The following is a 16,032-nucleotide window of genomic DNA, read 5'->3' on the forward strand; positions in this document are numbered from 1 at the left end:
CGTGAACCATAAAGCCATTATTTTCCCTCCCATCAAAAGAGATAAATACAGTTAAAACAATTTAAAGCATGTCAGTGAGATATATAAATGAATAATTTACTGCAGGACTGCAACCCTCCAGGCTACGTTCCTGCCAATGACAAGTATTTATGGCTGAGTTATAAACCTTTAGAAAAGCTCATGATAGAAATGATGCCAGGTCCTTCCCTTGGAACCAGGCGGGCAAGAGCAGGTATTAACATCTATTGTTTATCCTTTATTACAGTTGGAGGTGGCCTAAGTGACTCAGAACCTAAATATCTGGACCAAACAACACCCTAGGAAAAACTCACAGATCCTGAACCTCTAGCCAGCCCTGGATAAGTCATGGTAGATACCAGTTAAAATTATTCTTGCTTCCTTACCTCATTAAAAAGACAAGCAGAAATATTAGACTCCATTCTATGTAGACAGAATACATATAATGTGTGAGTTCCCGCAGGGTAGATATATGTGAGTTGAAACACTATTACCAGGTCGATTCTAATTTGTGATCACTATATAACATAAATATCCAACCATTGTCCCACATCAGACATTGATTTGCTGAAAAAAAGAGAGATCGAGGAGGGGAAACTTGGGGCCTCATCCTACCTTCTAATTCTTTTCCCTGGAAGACCTCGTATGAGACACTTGATCTTGCAGACACTTTTTTGGCAACTGCAAAATGATGATAAAATCAGCCCCAAGGGGGGTTTAGATAAAATATACAGAGGTGCCTAGTATTTTAAGCACCATGTAATGTGTAAATTATTAATAGTATAATTATATTTTGTACACACACATTCAAATTAGAGTTAAAAAAGTAATAGCCTTTGTGTTCTTATCATGATGTTGAACTAGTCATGTATAGCAGAATGCTTGCTTCCACAGCTAGATACAGACATCTGGGGAAAGGCAGAGGTACCATTGATAAGCATGTGTAAGATAATTGTAGCTTTATAGGACCACTGGATATAACGGTAGCGCAAAGTCTATTGAACTTTCCTATACGCCTGAAATATACATCAAGTGGATATTGATATTAGTCCAAGTTTTCAAAGGTCAACTTTCTTTGTGCAAATCAATTTTATACTCTTTGTATTTCAGAAACTTTCCCCTGTTTTATAGCAAGAAGATCCTAGCGAATAAATTATTTTCAGAGACTTAAAGACCATGACATCAGCCTCTAATCCTTCTTCTGAGTGAAGAATAACTAATCTTCCTCAAAATAAAAGTATTATCAGATTTTAACTGAAAAACCTAGAGCACATAAGAATATCTAAAACCTAAACGTAAGAAACAGAAACATAAGAGAACATAGAAAGGTAAGAGAATCTAAATCATTTTCCTGGAGCAAACCAATAAGAGAAGCAAGTTTCCAACCCAATGTATAACTTTTGCTATACTGATTTTGCCTCTATTGATGGGAGGTATTTCCCAACTGACTTAAGCACTTAAAATTTTTGTATCAGTTGAGATACACATAGTCTAAGGCCAGAAAGTTTACCTACTCAATATAGGATGACTGCGTTAGGGATCCCTGGGTGGCGCAGTGGTTTAGCGCCTCCCTTTGGCCCAGGGCACTATCTTGGAGACCCGGGATCGAATCCCACGTCTGGCTCCCGGTGCATGGAGCCTGCTTCTCCCTCTGCCTATGTCTCTGCCTCTCTCTCTCTCTGTGACTATCATAAATAAATTTAAAAAAATTTAAAAAAACTTTATTAAAAAAAAAAAAGGATGACTGCGTTAGCTGCATTTTCTGGTGTCTTTATGTGCATCATGTCATACTGTGGGCCATGGTGGTCTACAATGATTGGTGTATGGCCAGGGTATCTAAGTCAGATTATGAGGCATACAGATGGTGAACATCTGTGGAGAAAACTTTCATGGCTGACTCTGTCATAGTAGGTGTCTCATCTTTTCACCCAAATACTTCTTAGTCTTATGCTACATTTCTTGTATTTTCGTGAACTTCAATTTTCATGAACACCTATCATTTAAAGGAGACTCTTTTACACATCATAAGTCAAAATGTCAAGAACCGCACAAATCTTGCTTACTTTCTTAGTGAATTTGAATTAAGCACGCAGAAAAGAGTTGATGGAGCGAGCCAGAGACAACTACCCTTAGAAAGGCCTGAATGGAAGGTTGTCCATTGGCTAGTGTGTGGGGACTTGGATTTTTGGAGTGTTTCCACCGTTCTCTAACTGCTAGGGTGGTTTACTGTGTCTAAATTGTTTATACAAACAAAGTGGCTTATGCTAAACACCTGTTTTCTTCCTGGGAAATCAGTCAGGCCTGATGACTTTGTCCCACAATGTCTTTTACATTTGCTGATCTTGCTCTGCATTCTTCTGCTGGAATAAGTCAAAGCTATCCCTTTGGAATGCAATCGTGGAGCAAGAGACCTCCTAATTCTGTGGGAGGGTAGGAGCCTAAGCTCCACAGGCACCTTGCTCCAAGGTGCAAAAGTACCTCCTGGTGTAATGGTGTAAAAAGTTCATTTTTCCTTTAGATAAAGTCAATTAGCTAAAGCAGATGGTCATCCCAATTACCAGGTGAATGTAGGTTGAACTCTGTGTGACAAATGGTGCTATCAAGTCCTCTTATTTGAGGACTAGTTGTTGTTTACCTTGAGAACATGTTTATAATGGGTCGTATCTCCCATAAAAGTGAGATTTCTGTCTTTGCACTCTCTTGCCAGGTTGCCTGTGATGCGTATCACAATTCTGGTTTAATGCTTATTTAATAATAAAATTGTTTTCTTTCTCTCTTTTACCTTTGTAGAGCAGTTTTCTGAGGAGGGAGGCGATTTTGCTTCTAATTATAATTCCCCAATACATTGTTGTTATTACTGTTGTTTAACCAAGTGTAACTCTACACTACAGTGTCACTATTATGTGTATCCACAAGGACAGAACAGGAAATTTTTCAAATGGTCTACAAAAAGCGAGATAAACATTTCTGCCATGCTCTAAAACACAGTTTTTATTGTGAAATACAACACATACCATACCATTTAACAATTTTATGTATCTGGCTGTTCAGTATTAAGGTCCATAAATATGAGAGAATAGAACTATTCAGAATATTTAATATAAAAAAATAAACCTTCCTTCTTCTTAGGAGGTTCTGGAGGTTAAGCCCTCTCTGTCCTTGAGGGGGAAGAACTAGAATTCTCATGGCTTATAACTCGATTTCTGGGTTCACTGGTCTTTACAAGAACAAAAGGGAGAGAAGCTACATCTACAAGAACTAGAGTGAGAGCAGGATTTGAGAAAGGAGAAGGAAGGAGGAGTATAGGATGGAAGAAAGTTGTGCTTGAAAACTTAGAGCAAATTCCCAGGGAGTTGCTCAACGGAGTGGTCTTCCCCACAAGGGGAGAGTCTACTGGGCAGATCTGATACAGAACTTGTGAGCAGGTGGTTTGCAAAGCCAAGAAGCCACGGGAGAGTGGAGAACAAATAAGAACCTTGACTCCAGCAAGAACCTTGACTCCCCTTTGTCCAGAGCCTACTCTAGAAGTTCCCGTCATCTGTTCCTGGTGTGGACTTGACTTCATCAGCCACCAGCACTTTCCTCCAGACCCAAATACCTACTACCTGACTTTGCTTGTCCCTAATATGGCTGTGTAGAAACTCTCACACCATTTCAGAATACCCACAAGCCCCAGAAAAGCAGAAAAGTCAATGGAGGACACCCCTCCTCCCCCCACAGCACCTGTGATGATCTGAGCAAGCCTAAGAGTGCAAAGCTGACCCAGTGGGAGATCCCCCAATCCCCCAATCCCCCAATCCTTTGCCTACTACTTGTTCTATACGTTGGATCAGTTTGAAGTTAATTGGACCTAAAAGCGGGGGTGGGGGGGTTGGGGGGGGCAAGGCTATAGAGCTCTCCACTGCCAGCTTCTCCTGTGACGCATCTGTTGATAATAGTAAGGACTTGTTTCTTTCACTTGGAGCAGCAATATGGTGCCACAGTTCAGAACAAGAACTCTGAAGCCCTTCTGCCCTACTTTGGGTGTTAGCCCCTCTCATTCTTAGCCATGAAGCTTGAATAATTTACTCAACCTTGCCATGCCCCACTTTGCTCATTCATAAAATGTAGATAATAATGTTGTGACAACTCAATGAATAATAATTATCAGTAAATTCTTAGAGTGACTGGTACACATATAAGCATCATAATGAGTTTGTCATATAGTGGCTGAGATGACAGCTTGTGACACTTAATTCTTATAACGTCTACTTATAACTTTTCCCCTGGGTCCTCAGAAATCTTCAAAATTCTAACCACATGGCATTTATAAAGGCCTATATATAAATGTGTTATAAATGTCATATAGATCTTTTCAGAATATAAAATAGCAAGCTTTGGACTATTTAACTCCAAATATTCTATTTAATTTTAATTCATTTTATTTAAAATAAAAATGCTTACTAAGTTCTCTACAAACACTCTCAAAACACTCTACAAGTCAGCTAATGCCTAGGTGTCAGAAACAAAAGCTTTAGTAATAATTTCAAAATCTGCAACTTTGCGCCTTAGTTTAATTACCTATCTGATTTCTCCTTTTTTAAAAATAGCCAATGATTAAAGTAGGAATTGAAAAAAAGCCTGAAGTTCACAACTGACACCTTTATTGAATCAGGAAGAAAAGAAAGTAGTTGACATAAAAGCAAAACAACCTGTGTGGACTAAAGTATTCGGGATTTGGCATATGTGTATGTGTTTCATGAGTTTAAAGTTGCCCATACATCACATGTGCTTACTGAATGTTTAAATATGGTAGATTGCTCATTGCTCCTCCTACCAAATGTGCATATAGGTACCTTCATTTGCAAACATACACACACAAATCAAGTTAAAAAGCACAGAATTTATCCAGTGCCCTGTATAAGGCATGAAAAACTGAAGGAACATTAATATCATTGTTATTGTTGATAATAATCAATAATTATACTTTGCAAACCTATATTTTTCTATATTTGTGAACTTGGCTCCTATGTGGTACCCACTTGGCATGGGGTCATCTGCACATACATCAATTGTGTCCTTGAGCTTCTTTGGTTGGAAGCCACAGAAATCATCCTATCTTTTGTTAATATGGTCTCCTCATCTCAGTATCTACTCTGTATTTTCCATGTTCATCGTAGCGATAATAACGATCTTCAGTTCACTCGCTATTCACCTCAGTTAGCCATTCTCAAGTTCCCATCAATCCAATTGAGAGCATTAACATTTCAGTCTTCTATCTGTGGAAGAACGAATCTCTTCTTGTGGGTTAATCAAGTAAAATGCAACTCTTACATTTAAAAGATTATGAATATCACAGTTATTTGTGAGTTCTACTGAAAGTGAAATACTTTGAATTAATTCCAGAAATAAATTTAAGAGTGGCCAATGAATACTGCAATATATTTATTTTTAGAAAGATATCCAAAAATATCTCTGTTGAATACATGCCTTTTGAAAATCCCCAAATCGGTAAAAGATAAACACCCTATGATTTCACTTACATGTGGAAGCTAGAAAACAAAACAAATGACAAAAACAGACTCCTAAGTACAGAGAACAAATCAGTGGTTGCCATAGGGGAAGGTAGGAGTATGTGCATATGCAGAGGGATGGAAGGGTGAAATAGGTGAAGGGGATTAAGAGGCACAAGCTTCCAATTATAAAATAAATAAGTCATGCGATAAAAGTACAGCATAGTGGTTATAGCCAATAATATAATAACTTTGTGCAGTGACTGAGGATACCTACGTTTACTGTGGTAAGCATTTCATAATGTATATAATTGTTGGATCACTATGTTGTGTGCCTGAAACTAATATAATATTGTATGTCAACTATATTTCAATTTAAAAAAATCTCTGAATCATTTCAGCATAAAGAACTTTAAAATACCAATTGAAGTTCAAAGATGTGTCTCTACAAATGATGGATCTATGTTTATTCTTCATTCCCTGTCTTTTTAAATAGCATAGTCCTCTGTAAACCTACTCTGTCACCTGTATTTGTCAATATTTGTCAGAGTCAGATCCGCAATGCTTGAAAAATTGAAGTTGAAGTTGATAGTAGCTGTCTGATTAATTGAATCATAACACTTCAAACTAGAATTGCTATTAAGAATGAAAGGCCATTAATCGTACATGAAGACTATTTTTTTTTTTTTAAATTTTAAGTAATTTTCTACTTGCTTTTAGGGAAAACCTCGCAATCATCTATGCTCAGTCCCTAGTAAGGCTCTGGAAACAACCTCAAGCTATTCACAATTCTCAGATGTTTTACATAAAAAAAAAAATCCCATGCATGACAAAAGAGTATAAATGGCTGTTTTACAGTTGGAGTCATTAGGCAGGTCTTTGGATTTTAAGTGGGAAGAAATTCAGTACACTTATCTGAACTTGAACTTGAATCCCTAGCTGTACTCTAAGATTCTAGGGTGAGGAAGACCTCATGAAAATTGTTTGAAATTCAGGTGTGGATAAAGATCTGCTTAAATAAAAGCAGTTTCTAGGCTTAGGTGCTTACTAATTTACATTGTGTACAATGCTGGAAAACAAGTACAACTTGTACTCCCTTTGCATGCGTAAGGTAGTAACACACACCAACAATGCTCCTTTGAAACAGCATCATCAAATCAACTTAGCACGAGGTCTTTCAGCATTTCCTTCTCTCATTATTATTATTCCATTCACTACCTTGTTTATCTACACAAATATGGTATGTATACAAAAATGACTGCAGGCAAACATTCCAGGATTTTGTGCATTAGGAAAGATGAATAAATCAATACGTGGGGCTTACAAAACAAACTAGTTAGCTGCCTTTTTTTTTTTTTTTTAATGCAATGTCTCCTGGAAGAACTGATTTGAGCAGAGGCAACTGTAAAGACACAGAGACATAATGGGCCATGATTGAGTAATCAACTCACTTGTGATGTTGGAAACGGTATGTTTCATCTGGATATCCAGTTATCACCCAGAATTTTAAGAACTTAACTGAGCTGAAAATTGCAGTTGATCCACTTCAGTAGAGGCTATTTTAACTTGTGAGAAGTGACACCAGTGCTCTTGGATTCTGGTGCTCTGGTTCTAATTATGTAAAGAAACTGTCAGGAACATTACTTTTCTCTGTAGATGAAGATATTAAAAAGTAGAAGTTCATCATGCTACATTGTGGAAATAGACATATCTGACATTGCAGCAGATACCAGCTCAGACAACCCCCATGCCTTCAATATTCACATCTATCATAAATTCATAAGGCTGGGACAGAAGGTTCTAGATAAGTGGATCCCTAAAAGAAAAAGATTATCTTGTCTATATCCAAACTGTTTGGGAATTCAAATCACCTGGGAACAAACTAGTTGCATTTTAGTGGAAACTGAACACCAAAGAAATAAACAAAGTTCATTTCTCTACTTCCATGGTCTTCTAGTTCAACTCAGGAACAGAGTCCCAAAGTCAACCTCCAACAAGCCATGTAAAGACAAGATTTGCAACCTATAGCACACTATTCCTCTATGCTCCTACTTGTTTGTTAACCCTATACGTCACAGAAGAAACATCTGGGCTGACTCCCTTCACTGGAGCCCTATGATCTCCTAGTGAATACTTCTGTAATTCTCACTTACAAACCCCATCCACCAGGTCCAGTGACTTGCAATTATCACCATTTATACAAAACATGCAAAACAAGAAAAATAAAGTTAAGAAAAGAAATAGGCCTTCTTGAAAGCTATAAATGTAAACAAAATTCACGAAAGTTTTCTCCCAAAACGTTCCAACTGATCTCCTCGGAGTTTAGGTTTCTTTGATCAGCAATCCTTAAACCTCAAATGTTAAATGTTGATGAAGAAAATCTAGAAATAATCTAGCTAGAAAACATGAAAATAAAATGGACACATTCTAGAATATAAGTAAAACATAGAAATATACCAGAACATATAAAAATATTAAAATACAAAGAATCAGTCAAGAACACATATTGAGAACATTCTGGAAAGATATTTTGACAACCCTAAGCAAAGATGCCATAATCACCAATCACAATAAACTTCTTAAAATTTTTATTTATTTATTTACTTATTTATTTATTTATTTGAGAGAGAGAGCAAGCACAAGCAGGGTGAGGAGCAGAGGGAGAAGCAAGCTCCCCTGCTGAGCAGGAAACCCTACATGAGGCTTTATCCCAGAACCCTGAGATCATGACCTGAGCTGAAGGCAGACACTTAACCAACTGAGCCACCCAGTCACCCCAAGAAATTTCTAACATAAGTGTCTGGACCATTGCAAACAGATGCAATTATTCAGTGATGCAAGGGTATGTATTTCACGTTACAAAAGTTTGAGAAATTCAAAATGTTTGGTAGCTTCATGGCAGGCAAGCAGTTTGGGCTAATGAGGAAAAATCATGAAGATGGAAGAGATCTGATGGAAACTCTAAAGGAAAGAAGGTAAATGGCATGAAAATTATTAGGTTGGTTGGGAAGAGGAGAAAGTAAGAAAGTGTGAGTGACTGACGAGGCCAATGCAAGCACAAGCTGACGTTCCAATCACATTAACCTCTCTCCGCCCTTGGTCAGGCCACCTTGGTGCCAGCCAAGGTGGGTGAGGAGCCTGAGCACCACCCCCCACCAAGCCTGCACACAAGCTTTGGAGTCTGCAGCAACCCAGAGGAAGGAGCATCTTTTTCTGTTTTGCCTGCCTGGTGGAGGCACCATTTGAAATCTGTCTGTCTGGAGTGGGCTCTGTTTTGTGCCCAAAAATCTAGTATGTGATAGCGACAGCCTAGTAGGAGCACTCAAGCACTATTACAAATGACTCGTGGCTAGTTTCCTGTGTCTCAAATTTCTCTTTTTGCTTCTGTACCCAACAATTTCCCTGACACTTCCTCGAATACCATTTTGCCATTTTGGTCAAGAATCAATAGTGGCTTTCATGCTCTTGCGTGAGATCCAGAATTGCTACCAAGTCATTGCCTAACCGAACCTCCCTTCCTTTATATTAAGCCATAACTCAAAAATCTCTGTACCAACCTAGTCATTTGATTGCAGTCACCCACACACAACTTCCTTCTCTCTCCTCCCCCGACCCCGTGCATTTTTTGTATTACTTCTCATGCTCTGTCTCTTTCCTCTGCTCCAATCATCAGTCAGAATTCGGTGGTTCAGCTGAGTGGCCTCATCAGTGGCAGAAGATGAGATAGGACATGAGGACCAATACTGTTCATGGTGGCAGACAGAAGTTTGCTCACAACTAGTCTCCCCTGGAAACTTTCTGAGAGAGCTAATTTTATTTCTTTGATCCTCATCCTTTTCATAATCAATAAGCTCAGTTGAAACAATAGTAGTCTCAACATAATTTAGTTAATACTATAATACTAAAAGGCTTCACAAAGTCTTTTGGTGGAAACTAAAATGCTTTCCTCACGACTGATGACAATCTAGAGGATGTGAAGGGCCAAAGAATAATCTTGGTCACTGTCAATATACACACATTTCCCCCCTTGCTGTTTCTTGCCTCTGTGGTCTAGACAAATTTCAAATTCAGAAAAGTCAGTCTGGAGCTCTTTCAGAGTACTTCCCAGGTCCTGAGTGCATAGGACAAGAGACAAATGTCTTTCCCTCAGCCAAGATAGTTCATAGGAAATTCAGTTTCAACCCATGCTTTTGCCACCTTTCTCACTCTGTTCAAAATATGTCAGGAACTGGATATACGGCATGCTGGTTGGCATTGTGTCATCTTTTGGGTAACCTCTGAGGACCTGGTACTTGTCTGGAAATGAACACAAGCACAGGGAAGAGCCCTGTGTGTGTGTAGAATATGACAGTCATGAAAATCTCTCCTTTGGATCCTATACAAGAAGTTGATGAGAGCCAACAAAAGGACGCACAGCAGTTTATAAAATTTGTGTCACAATCACCTTTCCCTTGACAGTTGAAATAAATTAAATCTGCTCCACATCTTATACCTGTCTCTCTGCTTTAATCCCTACATTGATTTTTGACCAAACAGCTTCAAGACTTGAAATAATCAAATCACATCAGAGCAAATGCAAGTAATCTATTTCTGCTTTCCATCTGACTTTACTTTCAATCTTTACTTACATTTATTTTTAAGAGGAATTGAACCAGAACAGAACACAGAACCAACAGCTGGGCATTTTCCATCAATTATAACTTTTTACTAATAAGCTCTGTTGATATTCTCTTAACCTGCCAATTGAATGTCAAAAAGCCATTTTGCAAGTGTTCAAACACATGGACACTAATAATATTGACCATTACATTCAATCACCTTCACATTGTTTGCAGCTTATGCTATAGTTTTTTGCAGGAAATTTAGTCATGTCTAAAGTGAAAGACATTTTTATTAATTAGTAAGAGTCAAATAACTATACCTCTTAAAAACCTATTACCTCCTTTTTATGATTTAAGACATTTATAATTAATTTTTCAACATATAATAGAAAAGAACATATTTCATATGTGTTTGAAAAGGTTCTTTATGATATTTTTCTGAAGAGAAATTTTCTTTGCCTTCGTCTCTGAGAGAGGATTAATGACTTTTTTTTTTTTTCCTGGCCAGTTTTAAAAAAACATTTCTGTAATGCAAAGGTTTTGTTTTTAAGGTACAAAATATTTTGTATAAACATCTGAAGGAATGGAGTCAACACTTAAAATGAAGAAACTTTATGAATTTTTCTCCCCCACATATTCCATTACCCCTCCTTCACATCAAGTTCTCAGAACAATTTTGGTCTCACCCACAGCCCGCACTGCCATACAAGAAGCAAAGAAGGCTCGATGTGGTCCAAGGAGATGATGTATAAGAAAGTGCTGCCCTTTGCCAAATGTCCTCCTTAGCACACACAGCTGCCCCAGACACAAACCCTGTTCTTCTTCCTTTCCAATGCAGGAATAGACATCAGCCTCCAATACAAGCAGAGTCTATAGAGGGACAACCAAATGCCAAGAAACCTTAGTTCTAGAAGTCTACACACAGGCCAAGGCCCATTGCTGGCTGGAGGCAGGTGAAAGAAAGGTGAGAGAGAAAAGTGGATGGAAAGAAGAAAGGAAAGAAGGAAGGAAGGAAGGAAGGAAGGAAGGAAGGAAGGAAGGAAGGAAGGAAGGAAAAAATTAATATAATTTCTGTCACCAGCAAAAATTATTCTTCTGACATGTTCTTCTGCTATGAGAAAACTTGCCCAGAGGCAGAAGTGGGAGCGCCTGAGATGGCCTTCCTCTCACTTGGTCCTACTGGAGACCCCTGCACACACTATCTAGGCTTCTCCACACTTGCATTCCAGGAGGTGAAAAGTCGCTTTTTCTTATCCTCACACACGTTCTGTGGGTCCTGCAGCTCACACAATCAGGGCTTCATTTTGACACAGGAAACAAATTACTAATACAAAATTAGTGCTGGGCTTTGGGGGAGCCTGCTCAGGTTGAGAGGCTGGGAAGGCCAATCTGTTTCTGCTCCCAGGGCCAAAAACAATTGAAGGGATCAAAGCTCTGAGGTGACAAAGGAGCAACATTATCAAATATTTCTAAACTTCCACTCTGCTCAACACTAACTCAGCAAATACCAATCCAGCACCGTTTTGTTATTGCTGAGGATACTTGAGGATCATACAACAGAGTCACTACCCTCACGAAGCTGCAAAGTAGTGGAGAACAAATAGAAGTTATGCAACTGAAACTTACAGGCTATTGACACTATGTATTTTTAGACTTACCGATTTTTTTTTTTTTTAATTTCAGAAATGTGGCAGATCAAGAAACTGGAAAGTTCTATAACTGTTAAATCTGTGACTCATGGATTAGCAAGGTAAAGAAAAACCAAATACTAACAGTCAATAACCAGTAACTTACCTAAACTCCATTGTTAAAAACTATTTTGAATACCAGGGTCATGAAAAAGACAACAGAAACCAACCCATGTGGTTGGCCTTATCCATTTTGAACACTTGAAGACATCCATATCATACTCACCATTGTACTCACCATCGGTAACAGTCAACCTCATCACTAATGTTTCGCTGTCTCCTGTGCTGGCCTTGAAACAACAGCGGTAAAGTCCCGAGTCAGAGGCCGTAACATGGGGCATGATGATGAAGGTGCTTCTCATGTCCTGACTACAGCTGCTCCATATCTCTCTTTGGTACTTTGAAGCATAACTCTTCCCTTGGGACAAGTTGCAGATAGTCAAGATGTCGATCTGATGGGGCTGGATCTTTTCCCATGTAACTTGTTGTACTGGCCACTTCCCGGCAGGCTGACAGGTGAGCGTGACATTTTTTCCAGGTTCGGAGACTATGTGCCTATTTGATGGTGCAGCTATCTCAAAACTATCTGAAAACAAGAAGCAAATGATTACATGTAGGGCCTAAAATTTTGGGGTGCAAAGGTGGAAGCTACCCATAAAGTTCTATCAAAAGTATTGGTGATCCTATTTAACATAGTTGCGTCAACTGTAAATGCCACCTTTATGACACGTTTTTGTAAGGAAAGGACCTTTGGAAAAGGCTAATGAATAAATAGAAAAGACGATATACTTGTTCACACATATTTCCTTGAGGTTTTTTGACATGGTTAACCATATAACAAGAAATGTAATCAAAACTCCTGGTACTTTTCTTGGTAATGATCTTATCAAGAGGCTTAATTTCACAAGACTATTCTTTTTTTTTTTTTCACAAGACTATTCTTTAGTAATATTGGGCTGATGACTCAAAGATTGTATCCAGATTGTGATCATGCTAAAATTTTAATGATTATTGAAGAGATATCAAATCATTTTCATTTGAATAAATGCATACATAAACTTATTTTCCAGATATACAGGTTGTCTTATGCATACATAGAGTAGGGGTTCACATGAGATTTAAATCCCGAGGTACCAAGAAAGTCGTTCAATATCCTCCCAACTTCCTACCACCATAGCTGAAATACCCAGCACAGAGCACACTGTAAATAAGCACCACATCGTTCTGGGCCATTTTCCTGACTTCAAATTAAAAACGAAAAAACAAGAGTAGAGGGGACAGGAGAAGAGAGGAGAAACCACACTTGAAAGAAGAACAAACACAGTCAGGTTTGCTGTCTATATTAATCTGGAAAACTAAGTCTATAATAGTTTCATCTTCACCAAAAACTAGCTTCTTTTCTTTGACAAGTGATTTCATGTGTCAAAATGTTGTTGAAAAGAGAAAAAAACCACAGCACTCTGGTTTTTCAACTTGTAATCATACTACTATTATCGAAGTTAACACTTTACCCACTTAACAAGCACACAGGAAGCATTTTACCTCTTAAAAAAAAAAAGCCAATGGTGCGCCTGGGTGGCTCAGTGAATTAAGCAGCTGCCATCCGCTCAGGTCATGATCTCGGGGTCCTAGGATGGAGCCCCGCATCAGGCTCCCTGCTCAGCAGGGAGTATGCTTCTCCCTCTGTCCCTCCCCCTACTCCTGTGCTCTGTGCTCACTCTCTCAAATAAATAAAATCTTTAAAAAAAAAAAAAAAAAGCCCAAAGAAGAACAGGGAGAGGGAGGGGAAAAGAAAAAGGGGAAAATTATTTTTTTAAGGGGAAAATTCTTAAGAAATGGAAAAAATAAGACAATAAAAGTTTACAAAAAAATAAGAAATTAAAATTAAGATAGGGAAGGGAAGATACAAGAGAAAGAAATGAGAGAATATAAATGAAAGGCTAAATCAGATACAAGTACATCATGCTGGGAAAATAGAAGGAAATAAAATAAAGGAAAAAGACAAAAACAAAAACAAAACAAATGTTTGTGTAAGATGTGCTGGACTATCAGAAATCACAGGGCGGCTGGCCAGCCCTGAACGGTTCCGATGTTTATCTTCAGCCTGACACACCTGCTGTTTTGTTTTCTTCCTCTGTGATGCAACCCTCCACCCACCTCAGGAGCTTTATCTGCCCATGTCACCAACACCTGTTCTCAGGAAGTGACCCCGTGTAATGTTGACTTAACTGCACAGGAACGGCCTCTCTTAGGAACGTCTGCATTAGCCCACAAAGCAATGAAGGCAGTCTCCAGCGCTGACCAGCCAGGTCTCTGGGCCTCGGGGGGAGGCCCCCGAGCCAGCTGGGGAGTTTGCACAGCCAGCCTCTAGGTAAGGACCCAGACCCACCCGTCAGTAGACATTGGACTGGACTGAACGAAGCAGGCACCCCCCCCCCTCAGAGGCAGGTGGTTCTGAGGCCCAGAGCAGTCCCCAGTTAACCTTTCCAGGTGAACAGATGAGCTGCTTGGCATCAGATAAAAACCGAGACCCAGAGGAGTTCTACAGAGCCTGCCTGGCTTCGTGCGTTGCTTGCTGCTTGCTCATGTCACCTGGCACATGTAAGGCGACAGGAAATGACCCTGAAAACATCCACCTGAAAACCCCACACATGACAGGACCCTTGGAGTCCTTAGAGTTGGAAAGTGCATCTTCATAAATAGGGATCAAAGTGCTGTGGTCGATAGGGAAGAAAAAGTTTGATGAGAACCCTAAAAATAGAAATGAAAATAATAAGCACCAGTGAAGTTTGTGTTTCTATTTAGTGATATATTAATTCTCAGCATAAACATAGAGTAGACTGTGTTGCGTTTTGTTTAAAAGACTATTTTTTAGAGTAATCTTGGTTGACAACAAAATTGAGAGGAAGGTACAGAGATTTCCCACATATTTCCTCCTGCCTCCTACACAGACCCTCCTCGCTATCAACATCCTCCATCACACGATATCTTTTTTTACCAAGTAGGACCTATATTGTCACATTGCAATCACCCAAAGCCCATAGTTTACATTAGAGTCCACTTTCCATGTACATTCTAAGAGTGTGGACAAATATGTAAGGACACATATCCACCGTTGTGTCACATGCTGCCCTAAAAATCCTCCGTGGTCCTCCTATTCATCCCTCCCTCCCCTCAACCCTTGGCAACCACTGATCTTCTCACTGCCTCCATACTTGCGCCTTTCCCAGAATGTCATACCATTGGAATCATATGGTATGTAGCCTTTTCAGAATGGCTTCTTTCACACGGTAACGAGCACTTAAGTTTCCCCCATGTGTTTTCCCCATCTGGTAGCTCATACCTTTTTAGTGTCGAATAACATTCCATTGTCTGAACAGACCAGAGTTTATTTACCCATTCACCTACTGAAGGATGTGCTAGTTGCTTCCAAGTGTTGGCAATTATGAACAAGCCACATGCAAGATTTTGTGTGGACAAGAGTTCTTAGTTCCTTTGGGCATAGATCAAGAAGTATGATTGCTGCATTGTGGGGCAAGAGTATATTTAATTGTGTAAGAAACTGGCAAGCCACAGCATTTTACATGCCCACCAGCAATGAAAGAGACTTCCTATTACTTCACATCCTCACCAACACTGGGTGCTATCTGCATGCAGGATTTTGTTCTGATAAATTTGCACATTTTTACATGGCTTTATTACAGGATAATACAATGAAATTATCTATACTTTGTATAGGAGTTTTCTGACACAATAAGAGATGGTTTTTAAAAATTATCTCAGTGCTTCCAAGCACCACTCAATGCCAAGGTACCCCACACATTCCTGGGACACTTGTGCATCATGCCATATGCCCCAGGCCACCATCACATCTCCAGCTGCTAGTCCGTCCTCCTTCACCATCCTCACCAGACAGTGGCTCTGCATGCAGTATGAGCAGCTCTGCAATATCGCTCAGCAACTTCCAAAACCCTGAGTCCATTTACTAGAAGCTTCATAGGCCCAGACCTTTGTACAGACCTTTATACATCATTCTATATAGTGCTTGGCATATACTAGAGATGTCAAGAAAGAATTTTTGAATAAAAAAATTGATTTGTAGTTTCACGTTGCAGTCAATATGTGGTGTGTACCCACTGAGTTGGGGGAGGGGGATATTCACCTCCATAAAATCTCTCATACTGAGAAATGTGTTTGAAATATTATGCGTAATGCCCAGATGAGTTCATCGTT

The 16,032-nt window shown here is 39.2% G+C and overlaps 1 protein-coding gene across 5 annotated transcripts in view; it reads right to left on the reverse strand.

Annotated features, from left to right (window-relative positions):
• CD226 (CD226 molecule) overlaps positions 1-16,032 on the reverse strand; it is a 107,880-nt gene that overhangs the window by 16,273 nt on the left and 75,575 nt on the right. For 3 of the 5 annotated variants that reach the window (XM_072758085.1, XM_072758086.1, XM_072758088.1), the window contains exon 4: positions 12,038-12,385. In XM_072758085.1, the coding sequence (XP_072614186.1) occupies positions 12,038-12,385 (348 nt within the window). Of the gene's footprint in view, positions 1-12,025; positions 12,386-16,032 lie in introns of all 5 variants that reach the window. The other 2 variants (XM_072758083.1, XM_072758087.1) reach the window with 1 other exon arrangement.

Source organism: Vulpes vulpes, chromosome 5 (assembly GCF_048418805.1).
Source record: "Vulpes vulpes isolate BD-2025 chromosome 5, VulVul3, whole genome shotgun sequence".
NCBI classification, from domain to species: domain Eukaryota; kingdom Metazoa; phylum Chordata; class Mammalia; order Carnivora; family Canidae; genus Vulpes; species Vulpes vulpes.